At 50.1% G+C, this 19,667-nt stretch overlaps 1 protein-coding gene across 2 annotated transcripts in view; it reads right to left on the minus strand.

Annotated features, from left to right (window-relative positions):
* The window catches only part of BTAF1 (B-TFIID TATA-box binding protein associated factor 1), a 984,515-nt gene that overhangs the window by 151,787 nt on the left and 813,061 nt on the right, over window positions 1-19,667 (minus strand). For both annotated transcript variants that reach the window (XM_078643429.1, XM_078643428.1), the window contains exons 29-31: window positions 18,658-18,735; window positions 18,432-18,561; window positions 14,074-14,215 (exon numbers count right to left, since the gene is read on the minus strand). In XM_078643429.1, the coding sequence (XP_078499555.1) occupies window positions 14,074-14,215; window positions 18,432-18,561; window positions 18,658-18,735 (350 nt within the window). The remainder of the gene's footprint in view (window positions 1-14,073; window positions 14,216-18,431; window positions 18,562-18,657; window positions 18,736-19,667) is intronic.

The raw sequence follows: 19,667 nt of genomic DNA on the forward strand, positions 1-19,667 counted from the left end.
TCTTGACAAAGATGCCACAACCACACTCCGCCCTGTTTGTTGCGGTACCTTATGGCGTGGTGTTGTCTGAACACTTGAACTAGCCTTCCTTTGATTTACGGTAGAAAAGCTTTCAATTCCAATCGGGGCGCTCGAAGCTCCAACAAGTTGATGTGGAGTGAGGAGTCCTCTGACAGCCCCAAGGCACCAAAAGGCGAGAACAGCGGGCCAGAGCAGAAAAGGAGCAGAGCAGCACACTAAGGAACAACTCGTGCAGGCCAAGGCGAAAGCACCGGGTGGCAGTAAAGCACCAGAAGGCTAGAGCAGTAAAGTCACCACTCAGTGGAACCGCCCTGCAAGCCAAGGCGAGAGCCATCCTGAAGGCACAAGCATGTGACAGCGCCTCGACAGAAAGAGAGAAAGAGAGAGAAAAGAGGAAGAAAGTCCGCAACTACAACCACATGGGGAAGGGTCACACCCCCGGGACAGAGGAGCAAAAGTAACCCAACCCCAGATCACCCTGACAAAGAAGGGCATACCTCCTAAAAGGACAGGAAACCCATCCGCGGACCACAGTGCCATCTGAAAGGGAATAGGAGGCCAAGGACAGGTAAAGAACTCCCCACGAGGAAGACCATGTGGGGATCAGAAACTCCAACAACAGAGGGAAAGAGGAAGGTAGGCCCCCACGCTGAACAGAAACCAGCTGGAGGGAAGCCTGACCGGAAGAAAACAAAGAGGATACCCACAGAAGACAAGGTACACAGAGGGAGACAACTGCAGAAACCCAAGCAGAGGGTCCTCGCAGAAACGGGGAGGAAGGGTGGGTCGTGAAGGACTCTGCGTCTAGAATAGTCTCTACCAGATATATTGTTACCGAAGGTAAGTAACTTGTACATCTGATAGAGACTAATAGCTGCAGATTCCTTAACGTAGAATAGATACCCTAGCCATACCCAAAGGGAAGGAGGGTATGCGAAAGGACCCACCAGCCTGGACTCAACACAGGGCCCAGTGGGGATGAGTCAACCGGACAGGGAACAGAGACCTGTCCCCCCAAGCAAAAAAGAAACCCTCATCCAGCAGACAACCAGTCCCAGAGGGGATGCGGGAAGATAAGCAAAAAGGGCGGTCTGCCCTCCCCAGCAGGAGGAAACAAGGACAAGGCGAAGGGAGGCCAGAAAACCCCGAGCCCAGTCAAGTACCAAGGACCTCCACCAGAAGCCCCAGAAGCATAGGCAACGCAGAGGAGCACCAAGAAAGAAGAGCTACCCAGAGATTCCAAGGACAAGAGGCAGAACCAGGGCAAGCCCCCCCATCACCGGGAACATACCCAGCGAAGAGGGCATAAAAGCCCGTCACTGCCGGAGGCAACAGACAAGACCGACCGGCGCCTCAGCAAAAAGGCAGACAGGAGAAGAAGAAACCAAAGGCACAACAGTGCAGAAGAACAGGTCTGCACTGGCATGCACAGCCAGCACCACAGAACGGCGCACCCGGGACAAGCCAGATGCCAGCCGAGTTTAGAGGCCAGGAGGGCCAAGAAGGGTCCGGACACACCCCACCGAGGGGCCGTCACAAACGGACCCACGAGAAAGTAGAACCAGGCAGAGTTACCCACAAAAACACAGACAGCAGGGCAGCCCAGGCTATTGACACAGCGAGCCAGAGGGACAGACCGTGGCGCAATGCAAGCCACTCCAAAACCACTAGGAAGAGGATTGCACCTGCAACATACTGCGACGCTTCGGGGAGCAGAGGCCAGAGGGACGACCACACCTCCTAGCACATGACAGAGCTATATAATAGCTACCAATACCCCACATAGGGCATGTTACGTCCCTAGACATGGTAACCCTCTTAGGAAAAAATATCCGCAGCAGAGGACAAACAAAAATGACCTGTGGAGGACCGCAGATGGCTTGTCAACCAGCCAACAAGAATACACAGATGGCCTAATCTCAGGGCCAACACGGCTTACCAATTAGCCAAAACCACATCAAAAAGGGCCGGACCAGCAGCCAACAGCGCCAAAGTCCTAACAAAAGGACCAGAAGGCAGAACAGTCACGCAGAACACACACACAACCGGGGCTACTCGCCACTAGGCCCCAGAACATAATGGAAGAACACCTCCCAAAAACAGAAGGACTCACCGGTCACTGAGGGGGAGGAGGAGGAGGAGGACGAAGCCTCGCCAGAAACCTCTGAATGGCAGAGTCCGCAGGGGTGTGGAACAAAAGAGTTCCATCAAAAGGAAGGTCCACCAGCCATTCCTGAACGTTCTCCAGGAACACACTATCCCGTAGCCAGGCATGCCGGCGAATGGCCACCAAACAAGCCATGGTATGACCAAGCACCTCCGAAATGTCCAGAGCAGAGCGAAGAATAAACAAAGCCAGCTTCTGGCCATCCAATACATGGTGCTGCAGATCAACACAGGCACCCTCCCGGGAAACGGCAGACAGAAGGGACTCAGCCGAATCCCACAAGCAAGAAGTGGCCCTAGCCAAGACACACTGTGTCAAGGGCCCGCAAGGCCGCACTGGTGGAGGGGAAGATATTGCGCCCCCAGGAGTCTAACCAGCGGGCCTCCCGTGACGGGGGAGCCAACACCGATGGTAGAGAAGGAAAGGCAGTCTGCAAAAGAGGGCCCCTGGAAGAGGGGCGGAGGGAAAGAGACGGGATCATACGGCGCAGGACGGTGGCTGTGCAGAAGTTGTTGGAGCACCGGGTTCCCCGAGCCAGGCCGCCCCCGAAAGGGAAGTGTGGACCGACGCCTCGAAGGGAAGAAGCAGCTCCCGACCATCAGAACCCTGATGGAGGACCTCCAAAAGATGATCCGTGGGGAAATGGGCAGCTGGATCGCCCATGCCCAAGATCCCTGCAGCTGTGGAAACAGCTCGTGCGAATGCAGCGTCTGCCTCTGTAGGTCCCCGCAGTGGTGAAAGCAGATCCTCTGTGGGTGACGGCTGCAAGCTAAGGCGGCAACCGGAGGAAGGAAAGGCCAAGCCTGAAAATGGTGAGGGGGACGGAGGAATGGGGGACCTGAGGCCTCTCTGGCGAAGACTGGGGCGACGGCGAAGAGCCGTCCTTGGAAGACGCCGGGGAAAAAGCCATGACGCGGTGCCCGTCTCCGGAGAAGATGAGACCATCAACCGCCGAACCTCTGGAGAAGAGGTGGCATGGCATCCTAAGACTAATCAACTACCCGACGCTGGCCCAGCGCCGTAGAGTCCACGACTGGCGGCAGGTCCAAACCGACCGGCGTTGAAGGAGACGCTGGGACGACATCCGCCACAAAGCGTGGCGCAGGAGACCGAGGCTGGGTCGGAACCGGGGCGGCGAAGGAACGGCAACGAAAAGGCGCCGACTCGACTTCCGACGAGGCAGGCGCCTGTATGGAGGGACGAGAGGGGCCCGGGGATACGCCAGACCCCTAGCCAGCCCCTGCAGCGCCACCAGGGCCAGCAGCCACCGGCGCCTGAGCGGTGTCACCTCGGCTTCGGACAAAGCAGCCGCCTGCCCAGAGGACCGAGGAGGACTCGGGGACACGCCCCGAGCCCAGGCAACCTCCTGCGACACCACAGGGACCCCCGCGAGAGTTTGAGGTGAGGCAGAGGTGCCGTGTTCCGAAGGAGGGAACCCTGAAGGGTCGCACCCTGCGCACGCGGCAAGGGATCTGCAGACGTCCCCGGAGAAGGAGGAGCCAACGAGGCCTGCAAGGCCGCTGCATAGGCGTCCATCTGGGCTCTAGTCGCCCCCACGCCAGATAGGGCGGCGATGTGCGGGGCCGCACCACCCGCATAGAACCTACGCCCCCAACATGCTGGGGACCAGCCCTCTGTGACAAACGGCGACACCTACCAACAGGTGAGCGACGCTCTTGCGGCCTGGGAGAAGGACGATGTCGGAGACGCAGGAGGCGGTACTTGAAGCCGTCCGCGGGGGACGGACGCAGTGACGATGCCGACCTGGACGTGGGCGCCAAAAGGAGTTTCATCCGCACTCCTGCTGGGACTTCGGCTTCAGTTGTTGACACGCCTCACAGTCCGTGGAGTTGTGGTGCTCCCCCAAACACCACATGCAGATGGAGTGAGGATTGGTCGCCGACATCTGGCGCGCGCAAGACAAGCACGTTTTGAAGCCAGAAGGCATTCAGACACTGTTCACAAGAAAAAACGCTCAAGGCAAAAAAGGGAGGGCTGAAACAGGCCACGATACACGATTCGGGTCCGCGTTGCACGGGGAAAAGAAGAAAACTGACGTCAGTGCGCCAGGGTGGGGCTTATGTGACCTCGCTGACGTCAGGCACCGCGGAGGACGTCAGGTGGAGTCGCGTGGCACCGCCCCCCCGGCACGCAGGGATACTGGGCAAGAAAGATTTCTGGGTCCAGTGTCACGCCTGGGGGATATTGTACGTTAAGAAATCTGCTGCTAGTAGTCTTCATCAGATATGCCAGGCTCGCAGGGCAGGTGGATAGGCCCGAAACCACATTGTGTCCAGAACAGCTCAGATGAAAGGGAGCGCCTGAGAGGGAGTCAGGTGTGAGCTGCAACCACTACCATTACCTTGGTGAACATCCGAGGGGTGCTGGTAAGACCAAAGGGGAGCCCCGCAAACTAAAAGTGCTCGTGGTCCAATGTGAATCACAGGTAACGCCTGTGGGCAGGCAGGACAAGAATGTGAAAATATGGGTCCTGGAAGTCCAACACTACCATCCAGTCTCCAAGCAGACAAGCCCTGAGCCAATAAGAGCATCTTGAATTTTTCCATTTTTCTGAATTAGTTGAGGGCCCGGAGGTCTAGGATAGGATGAAGACCCTTGTCCTTTTTCAGAAACAGAAAGTAGTGGGAATAGCAACCAGAGCCTACTTCTGGCGACAGAACCCTCTCTATGGCTCCCTTGGCCGAGAGCCATGACTTCCTCCTGGATCACCAGCAGATGATCCTCAGTCAGCTAGTGGGAGGATGGAGGCCTGGAGGGAGGAGTAGTCTTGAAGGGGAGGGAGTAGCCCCTTCAGATAATCTGGAGAACCCACCAGTCCAAAGTGATGTTGTGTCAGTGATGGAGGTGATGGCGGAGCCTACTACCAACTTCCCATGGCCTGGAAGGGCAAGACAGGGGTGGGGTGGGGGGGATTTGGCTTGACCAAACCTCTAGCTACCTGACCCATGGGGTCGGAAAGAACAACGCCCCGTTCGGGCAGGGGTTGTGGAACTTGCACGACTGTGGCTGGGGTATGGCTGGTGCGTTGAAAGCCCCTTCTGTAGCCACAAAAGGAGCAAAAGGCAGACTGGAGAAGAGTGGTAACTGAGAGGCCCAAGGACTTGGCCGTGGCCCATGAGTCCATAGAGCTCTCCAGCACTGTGTCTGCCTTGTTTCTGAAGAGACTGGTGCCATCAAAGGGCATGTCCATTAGCGAACCCTGGACATTCTCAGAAAAGCCAGATGTTCTCTGACAGGTGTGACACCTAACACCCACTGTCGTGGAAATCGATCTGTCCAGCGAATCGGTCGTGTCGAAGCCACATCGAATGGCAAATTTTGCTGCATCTCTCTCGTCTGTTATGGCTTGGCCGAGGATCGCCTGGGCCTCTTCTGGGACCTGTGGCAGCACTTGCGAAACCATTTCCCACAGAGTGGGAATAACAGCCCAATAAGCATGTGGTGTTCACCAACTGAAAGGCAAGGCTGGCGGAAGAAAGAAAACAAGTTACTTACCTGTAACTTTGGTTCCCCAGTATTGGTAACTTTCATAGATTCCCATGCTTTGTATCATTCCCCGTCGTCGGAATGGGAGCCTCGGTAGTATAAAAAACCATAGAAACAAAAGAGAAACCTAGGCCTAGGCCTCATCTCATTTTGTATTCTATCCACCTCTTTTTGTGAAAAAGAGACCAAACTTTTGCCAGGACCAATCAGAGCAGCCTCACCCTCTAGAACCTTCCTGAGAGAGCTCAGAGCCTCAGATTTTCGTAGCCGTTGTGCAAACAGCCACTAACTCTGTAAAAGGATGAGCTTTCCCAGGGGAGGTGGGCGGGCGCATGGGAATCTATGAAAGTTACCAATACTGGGGAACCAAAGTTACAGGTAAGTAACTTGTTTTCTTGCCCCAGTATTGGAACTTTCATAGATTCCCATGCTTTGTATCAGAATAGCTAGCAGTACAGCACCATGAACACATTTTGTAAATACCTGGCATCACATAACCATAGAAAAATACATAAAGTACAGTAAAAACAAACAAAATGTGCTCACCAGGATGGAGGGATCGTAGGGAAAGCTCACCTCTCAATGAAACAGATTACGCAGGACTGCCTGGCCAACAGCCGCATCATCTCGTCCTGCAGAATCCAGGCAGTAGTGTTTCGTGAAGGTATGAGTACTGCTCCACGTTGCTGCCCTGCAGATGTCTTTAATGGCAACTCCCGAAAAAAGAGCCACAGATGAAGCCACCGACCTCGTGGAATGTGCACGGACTCTGCCGTCCAGCGGCTTGCCCGCTTCCTGATGACAGAATTGAATCGCACTGGAGATCCAGCGGGAAATGCCAGTCTTTGCCAAAGGCAACCCCTTACGAGGTGCACTGTAGGACACAAACAACTGAGTAGACTTCCGAAAGGGACGTGTGCGCTCCAAGTAAAACTTTAAGCACCGTTGAATGTCCAAAGAATGGAGCGTACGCTCCGCAGGTGTAGAAGGATGTGGAAAGAAGGTTTTCAGAATCACCGGTTCATTCAAGTGGAACTCAGATGGCACTTTCGGGATGAATTTGGGATTAGTCCGAAGAACCAGACCTTGTTTAGTAAATTGCAGGAATGGATGCACTATGGAGAGTGCCTGAAGCTCACTCACTCGTCTAGCCGATGTTAGAGCTAAGAGGAGTGCTAGTTTCCAGGAGAGGAACTTTAAGTCTGCCTTGTGAACCGGCTCGAACGGAGCTTTCATGAGTTGAGCCAAGACAAGGTTGAGCTGCCACACTGGTGGAGGAGGACGAACTGGCGGATACATCCGGAATAGGCCCTTCAAGAATTGTTTAACCACCCTAGAGGACCATAAGGAAGGACCTGCCGAACTGCGTCGAAACCTTGATATGGCCGCTAGATGCACCTTTACTGATGAATGTGCCAAACCAGACTTAGCCAGAGATAGCAAATACGGCAGCAACTGATGAGGTTGGGAAGTGTAAGGATGGAGACCTTCCCGTTGACACCACAAGCAGAATCTCTTCCATTTTGCCGTGTACGTCTTGTTGGTACTTGGTGCTCTGGCATGAGCCAAGACCTCTCTGCATTCTTGAGACAAAGCTAGATGACTGAATTCTCTGTGTTCAGGAGCCACGCCGTCAAGTGGAGGGATCTCGGATCCGGGTGGAAAACCTGCCCCTGACTCCTGGACAAGAGGGACGGAATGGGCCTCAAGTGAATTGGAGGAGCTTGGGAGAGCCGCAGCAGTTCTGTGTACCAGAATTGTCTGGGCCACGCTGGAGCAATTAGAATCATCCTGCAGGGTTCCGCCTTCATTTTCTTGAGAACTCGAGGAATGAGGGGAATGGGAGGAAAAGCGTAAAAGAACGCGCTGTACCAGGCCATCGAAAGAGCGTTCCCTAGGGACCCCCGATGGTGAACCTTGCTTGCGTAGAACCGGCATTTGGCGTTCTCCGGCGAAGCAAAGAGGTCGATGGTCGGCATCCCCCAAACTGAGAACACTCCGTCGAGAATGGATTGATTCAACTCCCACTCGTGAGTCACTTCCGTCTTGCGACTCAAGGCGTCCGCCTTGACATTGAGAGTTCCCGCCAAGTGCTCGGCTCTCAGAGTGATGTTGTTGTGAATTGCGAAATCCCAAATCCGTTGAGCTTCTGCGGACAGAGTCTGCGATTTGGTGCCTCCTTGTTTGTTTACATAGTGCATGGCCGTCGTATTGTCCGTCCGGACCAGCACTGAGCGATTGCCCACTCTGGGTAGAAAAGCTTGCAAGGCCAACCGAATGGCTGTCAGCTCCAGGAAATTGATATGGCACTGCCGCTGTCCTGGACTCCAATGGCCACTGACTTGAAGCTCTCGGAGCACTGCACCCCAGCCTTCCAACGAGGCGTCCGTGGTCATCACCACGGGTGAAGGAGAAATCCTGAACGTTAGGCCTTGGGCGAGATTGCTTTTCTGAAGCCACCATTCGCTCGCTGTTCTCATTGCTGATGTTACGACAACCCTGTCGTCGAACGACCCCTCTGCTTGGCGCCATTGCTTGTCCAGCTCCTCCTGTAGAGGACGCATCCTTAGCCTGCAATGCGGTACTAATGGTATGCAGGAGGACATCGATCCGAGAAGGGATTTGTATTGGCGGACCGATAGGACCTTGCTGCGGCAGAGTAGTTGAGCCGAAACCATCAATTTTTGTTGTCGCTCTTCTGAGGGACGAGCCGTACAATGCGTGGTGTCCAGCACGGACCCCAGGAATCTTGCAGATTTGGAAGGCAGGAGGACTGACTTGTGTTCGTTCAACTGAAGGCCCAGGCAGCGGAACAAATGGAGGCAAGTAGACACGGCTTGCGAAGCGTCCTGGAAAGATGGTGCCTTGACGAGCCATTCGTCCAAGTAAGGGAAAACTTCGAGAGATTGTCGTCGAAGGAAAGCTGCCACCGGTGCCAATACTTTGGTGAACACTCTCGGTGCCGATCGAAGGCCGAATGGAAGCACTTTGAACTGGAAATGGCTCTTTCCCACTGTAAAGCGAAGGTATTGTCTGTGAGCTGGGTGTATTGGAATATGGAAATATGCGTCTTCTAAATCCAGCGACGCCAAGTAGTCGCCTGGATTTAAGAGAGGAAGAATTTCCTGGAGAGTGACCATCCTGAAGGAGAGCTTTACGAGATAGGTGTTGAGCTCCCGAAGATCGAGGATGGGACGCCAAGTGTCTTTCGTCTTCCGCACTAGGAAGAATCTTGAATAGAACCCCCGGCCCCTCTGAGAGAGCGGGACCGGTTCTATTGCTCCTTTGAGGAACAACTGGTGGGCTTCTAGATGTAGTAATCCTAGATGTCCTGAGCGGATGGCGCCCGGAGCTCGTGTTGGAGGAAAGTCGTGAAACTCCAACGTATGGCCACTCTTCACGATGTTGAGGACCCATTGGTCCGATGTTATTGACATCCAACTGTCCAGACAAAGGGATATCCTGCCCCCCACTGATGTGATCGGGAGGGGAGGAACAGCAGGTAGAGCCGGGAGGCCGCTATTGTCGTTTGGTGTTGTCACGGCCTTGTCGCTGTTGACGGCCTCGCGGAGGGTTGCGAGAGAAAGATGCTGATTGCCCTTGTCGCTGATTCGAGTAATGGGGTTTATATGACTGGGAAGACTGCGAGGAAAAACGTTGTTGGTTTCCTCTGTAAGATGTAAATCCTCTCCCTCGTGCGCCCCTAAAGGGGACCTTGCGATAGGTGAGAGAGCCCAAGGACTTTGCTGTGTCTGTGTCCTTCTTGATATTCTGTAGGGTATCATCCACATGCTTCCCGAACAGCATCTCCCCATCAAAAGGGAGGTCTAGGACTCTGTTCTGGACCTCCTGACGAAACCAGGTGGCCTTCAGCCAACCCTGACGCCGTAAGACGGCGGAGCCGGCCAAGGCCCGGAAGGCCGTGGAAGCAATGTCCATTGCGCAGTCAATCACTTCTGCAGACGATTTCTCTCCTTCCGCCAGCACCTTCTTGGCGTCCTCCTTAGTGGGCTCAGGTAATAGGTCCACGAAGGGTTCCATGTCGCACCACATCTGGCGGTCGTAACGGCCTAAGATGGCAAGGGCATTCGCCGCTCTAACCAGTAAGCTGGCCATAGAGGAAAATCGTTTTCCAACATTATCCAGACGTCTGCCGTCTTTGTCCGGAGGAGTGGTCAACGGCGTGGACGGATTCTTTGACTTGCTTTGTGCCGCCTGAGAAATCACCGAGTCAGGCTTTGGCTGACCAATAAGGCAAGCTGGACTGCCTTCAGGAGCTTTATATTTCTTCTCCAGCCTGGGGAGGACTGGAATCACCGTGGCAGGACTCTGCATGATCTTCATGCCCTCCTCCCATACATGCTCTATAATGGGAATAGATTTGACAGAGCGTTGGTGTTGTTCCTTAAAGTCATAAAGGAAACATTCCGATTCCTCTCTTGAAATAGGTAGGCCAAACCTCTTAGCAGCCCGTTCCATCAGATGATGAAAACCCCCTATATCCACCGGAGGGGAGATGGAAGTGTCACGACCAGCAGCATTTGGGTCTTGCGGGTCATTGTCCCCCTGATCCGGGTCAGGGTCCTGTAAAGGATCCATCAAGGGATCCACTGGAACAACCTCCTCATCCGAAGAGGTATCCTGATGGGCATCGGGCAGTGGTACGGGATCTGGTGTGGGAACCCGGGCCAAAGGTGTCACTGGCGGTGGTGTGGAGGGTACCACCGGAACACTAGTAGCCGGCTGCACTTGCGGCTGTGGTGGAAGTGGAAAAAACGTAGTCTGTCCAGAAGGGTCTGACGGAAACCTTTTACGATAATCCTGAAGCATGTCCTGAAGATCCGAAATGAGAGAGGAGGGCATGGCTACCATGCCTTGTCCCAAACTCGGCGGATGTCGCTCTTCCACAACATAAGGATGTAGTTGTTGGCCACCTGCCTGGTCGAAATACTCCTCCGTGTCCGTCTCCTGCAACTTTACGTTCAAGTCCGAGGGACTATAGGCAGGTCCATAATTGTCCTGAAACTCATCCTCGTCAGACTCATCATCTAACAGCATTGTCGGTAGATGGGAAGAGACTAGTCGCGGAGACGTCATCTCCGGCGTGATTTTCATTCTCTGAACTGGAAAATGCACTTTTTGGACCGTCGACGGTCTCGTCGACGACGCCGTCGTCGTCGGAGCATCAGTTACTGTAACCGTCGACTGCACCACAGCCTTCGTCGACACAATCCTCGTCGTCGATGGGACCACCGTCGACGGTCTCGTCGACGAACTCGTCGTCATTATCATCGTCGTCGACGTGGAAGCCGTCGTCGTCGACGTCGTCGACGTAGTCTTCGTCGTCGTTGCGGCCGTCGACAGCGGCCTGCTAGTCGTCGTCGACGTGGAAGCCATCATCGTCGACGAGCTCGGAACCTTGAACGTCGACGAAGTCGTCGTCGTGGACACCGCTACCGTCGACGAGCCCGTCGACGGAGCCACAGAAACAGCGAGAACTTTAGCCAAAGTCACAGTCGTCGACGTACCTGGTGTTCTCGTCGTCGACGGACGCTGTTTTTTCTCCGGCCCAGATCCTGAAGTGCCAGTAGAGTGTTTATCACTGGGCTTGATCTTTTTGGACGGAGGAGAAAGGATCACCACCTCCTTTTTGTCCTTTAAGGCTGGCACCACTGCTGTAGCCTGTCCCTGCCTCTCCTTTACACTTTCGTGAGGAGATTGAAGGGGACCAGCCCTCTCAGACCTGTCAGAGATCTTGTGAGGGGCTTTAAGAGGGGGCTCAGATGTCGAAGAACCAGGGGGAGACCTACCCCTCTTCTTTGATCTTTGCGAGGAAGCAGCAGACACGGAATACTCCTCATCCGAAGAGAGCACCTCCTTGCGTGTCTTCATCTTCTGAAGCCAGGTAAGTAGCCGGCCTTCTCTGTCCCGAAGAGTCTTGTTCGAGAAAGTCCTGCAGATCTTGCAGTCTGTGGCCTTGTGGTCAGGATATAAGCAATAAATGCAATTATCGTGCTTATCCTCCACAAAAAGACGTTTTTTGCCACAAGAGGCACAGGACCTGAATAAGGCCTTCTTCTCCTTGTCAGACATGACGATTTGAAGCAGAAACTTGAAGAAATAAGTAGAAAAACAGTGAAAACTGAGCAGAGCTCAGTGGAGACTCCCTAGCACAACGTGCGGTAGAAAAATCTGAGGCTCTGAGCTCTCTCAGGAAGGTTCTAGAGGGTGAGGCTGCTCTGATTGGTCCTGGCAAAAGTTTGGTCTCTTTTTCACAAAAAGAGGTGGATAGAATACAAAATGAGATGAGGCCTAGGCCTAGGTTTCTCTTTTGTTTCTATGGTTTTTTATACTACCGAGGCTCCCATTCCGACAACGGGGAATGATACAAAGCATGGGAATCTATGAAAGTTCCAATACTGGGGCAAACATGTGTGCCTTAACTGTCCAGCCTCTTCGATTCCGTGTCCAGGGGAGTTGCAGGGAACGCGCCTTTAGAAGTAGAAGCTTGGAACACACTCTCTGGAGTGGGGAGGGTAGGGAGGAACATTGTGTTGACTGAGGTACGGCTGTGGCCGTGGGCGATCCACTTGTTCACAGGAGCCCCTGTGCTAGGTATGGACCACGTTACCTGAAGGACGTCCATGAGGGTTTCATTAAAAGGGAGCAGGGATTCCAAAGAAGTAGTTTCCCGGTTGTCGCACCTCCAATAACATGCTAGTCTTGACCACCACCGAGGGTAGCTGGAGGCCAAGGACATAAGCGGCCCACTCACCACCACTGCATACGTTGCTCTCCTCTGTAGCAGGAGAAAGCATGCCAGTATCTGGGAAGGTATCCAGACCGCTGGCTTCACACAACTCCTCATACCAGTCCATGTTCTCATAAGGCAGGTCTTCTAAAGGGTCCAGCAACCCCTCCCATTCTTCTCCCAATCCTAGCCCTCCAGAATAGGGGTCAGGAAGCGACAAAGGACCAGTTGGTCCTATCTGCACCAGAATACGTGTCGGTCGATGCGTTACCGGCTCTGGGCAGTCAGGGATGAGAATATGACTGGTGTCACAGGTGAGCGCCAGTAGCATCGGAACTGGCATCGGGGAAGGTCACAATGGCACGACCGGCACCAGTCCAGATTCGTAGCCGGATGCAGTGGGAGACATTTGCATCTGGGCCAGAGCAGAACCTAATGGAGCCCCCACTGACCCTGCAGGGTCTAAAGGCACGCTGGAGGGGTCGGGCTGCTCAAAATTGGGCGGATGACCATAAAATAATTTCAATTGAGTGGGGGTCGCTCCGGATCCTGGAAAAGTGGGGCCGCAGGGAGGCAAACCAGGCACAGGTTCCAGAGAATGAGGCCTTGAACGCTGAGGCTCCCCCGTCGCTTCGGCTGACGGATCAGATGAAGTCAAAGCCCGCTTCCACTTCTTGTGCCTCTTACCTGAAGGTCCCAAAGATAATCGTGAGTGTTACGAAGAGTACTTGGGAGCTTCCCCTCGACTGGGACCGAGACCTCCAAAGAGACCGCGTGGCCTTGCCTGCTGGGCCACAAGCAGCTTTAGGGACCCCTCCATCAAAGCCTTAGGGAGCCATTGCCCACAGTTGGAGCACAACTTGGGAGTCTTGGTTGTGCTCCTGTCACCACAAGCAAACCTAATGCGGGTCTATCACTGACATGTCACAGTGACAGGTGGCGCAAGGTTTGACACCTTAAGTCTTCTTAAACATGATCTTCCTACACACCATAGAAAAAAGGGCAGGGGGGGGTCAACAAAAAGTACAAATAAAAAAAATCTTGTCAAAAGTGAAAGATGGCAGTTCTCTTCACGGATCAGCCTTGACTGACGCAGAAAGAACTGGCATCAGCTCGACGAGGTGGCGCCCATATAGGTGACGCAGACGTCACGCGGAGCCGACTGATGCCGTCTACCGGCGTACAAGGGGACTGCTATAAGAATAATCTTCTGGATCCAGTCTGACGCCTGGGAAATTCAAAGGTAAGGGTTCTGAGGCTAAATGTCTCTTATCAGATAAGTGAGAATTAAACAAATAAAATGTTGATAAGTTACCCAAAGAAGCAAGTCCCAGTATGGATGGTCTGGAAACCTTAGATGTATTCAACATTTGAGGAATCCTTGTCAAAAAGATCTAAACAAATACAACATTTTTGTTCTCTTCGAAATTTCAAGACAGGAACTTTACGCTGCTGTAATAGGTAAAAACTTCACAGCAATCAATCAAGTATTGTTTCAACAGTAGAGTAATTTCACAAATTAACAAATCTGAGAATGATGAGACAAGAACAAATATTGTTTGATTTGACAACAAGTGCATATTTATTTTTCAATGCATCCTAGTTAAAAAAACAAAAAAACACTTACCTGCCTCCTGGTCCCGTGAGGAGCTTCGAGCATCCCTACTCGCTAAAATTGGTTTTCCATATCTAGCTGCAAACTGGCGTTCTGTACCCAGAAATCCAGGCATAAGGAAGTCAAACAAAGACCACAACTCTAAAACATTGTTCTAAAAAAAAGAAGAAAAAAAGGCATTCGAAACTACTGGTTATGTAACAATTGCCAAAGTAGTTATTCTAATTTACCCATAAAAATCCTCGCTATGCATGCCATCCTAGTGCCGAAAACTACTTAAAACACAACATAGCAGACAAGCCATTTACAAGTCAGAAATGACTTAACTGACCAGGAGCAACCAACATTTGAAAAATCGTTTTGTATACTTTACACATTTGTAGTTTGTATAACAGTTTTGTTTTGTTTCATTTGTACTCCATGGAATTGTATTTAATTATTAAATTTGCTTAAACTAGATGGAAATCTGAAACCAGACCCCTCCCCACACTTAACAATGGTATTATATTATGCATTAGGGTGCACATTTTGCTAAATATTTTCCACATGGTTGAATGGATTCGCTTAGCTTAGATTTTATTAAGCACGCAAATACCCAAAGGTTTCCTGGCGCTGATACTGAGATCGGGATACATCTGCGCCGGAATGATTAAAATAAAAACGTTTTGAAGAGCTTTTCTGAAAGGCATCAGGGAGCTTTCCGCTCTGAACGAGAAGGGAAGTGCGCGCCATGCTTTCGCTGTCAGAACTGCAAACACTACCTCCCATACTGGCTTTCCTGAAGTTAAGCACTTTAATACAGGTTTGCCTACTTGTTTCCTGTGATTTAATCAAATTGTTATAATATAAGTCCGTATGAGCACCCATCCAGAACTGAGAATGCTTTGCCACTAATACCTAGATTGCAGATGCGTTTTGTTCACCTTATGTTATGTTATTTGTGTCATCAGTGTGTAACATTTTGTGGAAACAATCCAATTCTGCATGGTTAACCATCAATAATTTAATATGTAGTGTTGGGAGGGAAAAGGTTTCAGCACGGCTATGGAGAGCATCAGTATTCGGCCTGATCTCCCTGTGTAGCAAGTCTGATTATGCTAGATTTTCTTTTGGCCTCAGTGCACACAATCGTGCTTGGCTGACTGACTGACGAGCTTATAAAGCGCACTTATGCAGAGGCGTCTTGGCGCTGGGTGAATATGATGCAGACAACAACAGATCTTAAGACCTTGAAAAGAGCCAGGTCTTTATAATTTTCCTGAAAAAGACCTTATTGGATTCTAACCTGATTGTCACAGGGGGGGGAGTTCCATAAGATGGATGCTTGGTAAGAGAAACCCGTTCCTCCCCATCTAACTCTTTTTATTCTAGGGACACAAACCAATCCTGTATTGGCAGACCTGAAAGCTCTGGGGATGGTATACAGAAAACAAGGTTTGAATGTCTGCAGCCCCTCCTCCGTATATAACCTTGTGGAGTAGGCATAGGGCTTTAAAGTTCACTCTCTTATGGATTGGGAGCCAATGTAGCTCCTTAATCACCGCTGACGTCAGGTGGTATTTAAGTAAACTAAGTAGAAACTGAGCCGCTGCATTCTGAATCGATTGAAGTTTTTTGATCTGTCCCATGTCAACTCCTACATATAGGGCATTACAATAATCCATTCTGGACAAAACCAGAGCTCCGACCACTGTTTTCCGAAGTGACAAAGGAATGAAGGGCAGAATATTCCGCAGGATTTTTAATGTGAAAAAACATGCAGAGGAAACTAGATTTATTCTCGAGTAAAGTTTGAGGTCCTTGTCAAGCACAAATCCCAGGTTCCTGGCCTTGGGCACAGGGACTGGACAAATGCCTGCCTCAGGAGGCCACCAGGCTCCATACTGAAGGTAGTTGCCCAAACTCTAGGACCATGTTTTTTTCTGTATTTATCTTTAAAAAGTTCGAATTAATCCACGCCATTACATCTGTGCGGCACTTACGGAACCTATTGGCTGTTAATCCCACATTTTGTGTCACAGAGACCACTAGTTGAGTGTCGTTAGCATCCGACACCAACATTTTGCCATGCTCTTTGATTACTCGAGCCAGGGGACTGACATATAGATTAAATAATGTTGGAGACAAGGCCGAACCCTGTAGGACTCCACATGGGAGATGGAAAATTCCCGATTGCAGGCCTACAACGACATGGAATGAAACCAGAAGCTGGGCTCCGTGGTTTGAGGGGCACAAAATGCGAGTCTCCCTTTGCTGGGCAGAACTTATCAGCCCTATGGGCTGGAGAGGATTTGCAATGGTGACAGAGACTGATCATACCTGCAGGATGGGACATTTAACCTTGTTTTAGCAAAATGAGAGTAGCTTACTAGCCTATCCTGCTTAAAATCGTCCACCTGTCTTATTCAACTGAGTCCTTCGCTCCTTACATAGGGGGAATTTGATGTTGATTCTATGTTTAACTCATGTATGCGTAGTAGTATCAGCATAGGGCATATGTGGTTTGCTTGACTGCGGGTCCCAGGAATCCGTTAGGGATCTCCTGTTTGAGTGGTACGAAAGATGGCAGCTGGAGGGAGCATGAGAATGTGTATGGCAGGGCTCCTCCAAAGCACTAATGAGGCCTTCTGTAGTAGACCAGACAAAGGTGTGGACGGCAGCTCATGTCCCCTTCTTGATCCATTCATCCTTCGGGCAATCACTTCCAACATGTTGAAAGGTAGCCAAGTTCAAATCGCCCCATCGCTCCTTCCTGCTCTACAGGACAGAGACTGAGGCTTGACCAGTCAGGGCGGTATATGCAAAAGTGAGATTATCTGAAAACAGAAAAATACACTTTCACGGCTTGCAAACTCGGTGTAAGTATGAAGCAGATGAGCCCCACGCGTGCCACAATTTCTCACAGAATAGTGCCAAGGGCCACACACCAGCAGAAACCAAGACAGGCCCTTGAGCTCCAAGGTTGGGAGGGGCCGACTACCAACTTCACTTGCCAGGTTTGGGAACGGAAATGTATGCATTCTTCTAGGTAGAGCTGCAATGAAACCACCTCGTAAGAGCCTACTGACTGTATATGCTAGGGAAAGGAAGTCTCTGCATGAAGGAAATCCTGTATAGAAGAGAGGAGCCATTAGGAGCATTGCAGGAAAAAATGCAGCCGGGCAGTTGTAGCACAGGGAAGTATCTGCACCTCCAGAATGTGGCCAGAACCGCTTACGTGTGACCACTTGGATTTCCCTTCGATCAGTTCATGGAGAGCTGTGGAAGTCAGCCAGTGGGGTGGGGCGGCATAAAGTATAAGATAAAATCCCTGATAGCCAAGTGCCTGTGACATCTGGGTGCTCAGAACTATCGCAAATACAACTGTTTCATCTCATGAATCAAAAACACCTCAAATAGCCTGACATTCAGAAGGATCACAACCGATTTCAGAGGCCTACAACTCTAACTAGATCATCATTGCGACCAGGTGGTGCTAGTCATTTTGTTTGGGTGATGGGATTGTTTTTCAGGCTGAGGAAGATCCACAAAAGCAGCCCTACTGGTCCGTGACTGCAGCAAGCAGAAAGGGCCCCCCTGTGCAGCCTCACCTTTTCCCAGCCTCAAGGCGAACTCCAGGACATAATGCCAGGGACCAAAGAAACTGGCAGGACCAGGCAGTGTCCACATAGCCTTTACCCATTGTTTGAATGACTATGTACACCTACTAGAGAAGTGCTAACTCAGCCACCGACTGACAGAATTAGGAGTATGTCACTTAAAGATACAAAGCAAAAGAGACATACAGGAATTCTAATATTGGGGAAAGAATACTTTTTACCATCCAATCACTTGATATCTAGGTTTGGAGGGGCACCATTCAGGAAGAGCATCAGAAGACTACAACCTACTATTTTGCACAGGAGAATTTGTTCAATTCTGCATTGGCTGGCTTAGTACAATACCTCGTACCTAAAAGAGTCTGGGAGCAGCCTAAGAGTGATTACATTCTCAGTATGACTGTGTGCATTGCTGTTTCCTATATATTTTATGCATAGCACAGAGTTGTTTACTTTTTGGGTACAAACACAGATTGGACAATGATTTGACTGTTAACTCCTGACTAAGTAACCCTTGGACCGCTCAACTTAGCTATACTACAGGTCATGTGCTGAAGGAGTGTACCTAGTTTGTCAGTTAAAAAGTCTCAGCCCAAAACACTACTGCCCAGGGATTCCAGAAAACCTTCCCCAGTGCAGTATGTATAAATATAATACTATTCAGTAGCAGTCACGCAAATTATCAACCACATAGAAGACCAATTCTGCTTTACACCCCTCATATCCAATTTAAACAAAGGGAAAAGAAAACATAAAAACGGTCTTAAATACCTGGATTGGGGTTCCAGAAAGAATTACCCTGTAGTTAGCAGACAACTGCTTTACAGCTTTGGATAGCTTGGTTTTTCCATTTTTGATGATGTGACCTTCATCAAGAATACAATAATTAAACTTAATATTTCTGAGGAGAAGTAGAGTACAAAAAGAAAACATCAGTTATGTTGATCATGAGTGAATCTTGGCAACACAATGACTATGTGAAAATGTGACACTATACCTGAAGAAATCAATGTCATTCCTCACAACATCATAAGAAGCTACAACAAGGTTGTGTTTTTTCACCTGGTGCTGCAACCTTAAATGGAAAATGGAAATATGTTTAACAACTTGTACTTTTATTTGACCTGTCTAAATTAATCAAAACACAATTACAGTGAATGAGAAAACAGTATTTTTCATCCAATACGCACATGGGTAAAGGGAACGCCTCCTCCTATTTCCTAATTTATTAAGAATAAATATACAACACTCAAATAGAGTGTTGCCTTACAGTGGGGCAATGTTACAGCAAAGTGAAGAAAGAGTTGCCAAAAGTAGAAGCTTAAAATTAAGACAAAAAAGTATTTACCATTTCTATTTTTTCTTTGGGACACCTGTCCAATGTTCAAATATGTAATGTTAAAAAAAGTCCACATCATGAAGCATACCCTCAACTTCGGAGCCAGGAAGACAAGCACTTCAGGACTTCAGCAAAGTCAATGCGACGATATACCTTCTGAGTCACTAAAAGACAGGTGCCCTGATCAGTCATCTACTTCCTGCACATGATAGTGCCATATGCACTTCACACACTAAGTGTTCTCTGCCAGAAATAGGAGTTAAAGTCAGTCTCTCCACTTTTGTGAAAGTTGCCCTGCATTGATTGGGCTTTGGCAGATTTGCCCTGGATGAATATCGCCAGGAAAATTTACTTCATAACTAAAATAAGTTTATTGTCTAAATCTAAACAAAAAAGGAAAATGTATTTGTAATTGACAAGACAAATAGTCCTGATTCTATTAAAAAAAAAGTACGGGAATTACTAATTAACTCTCCACAGTTTCCTAGCACGAAAGAATAAAACCTAATAAATGGTTTCCAAAAAAGAATGAATCAAATGAAAATAGAATACAATAAAAAAAGTCCAACAAACAATGACCATTCTTAGAATAGAAGGGAATTCATGCTTGTGTCCATCTTAGCTATATCAAAGAGTAAGGTTTGAGTACCAGCAGCAAACTAGTGGTA

Source organism: Lissotriton helveticus, chromosome 5_1, assembly GCF_964261635.1.
Source record: "Lissotriton helveticus chromosome 5_1, aLisHel1.1, whole genome shotgun sequence".
In the NCBI taxonomy this organism is placed as follows: Eukaryota; Metazoa; Chordata; class Amphibia; order Caudata; family Salamandridae; genus Lissotriton; species Lissotriton helveticus.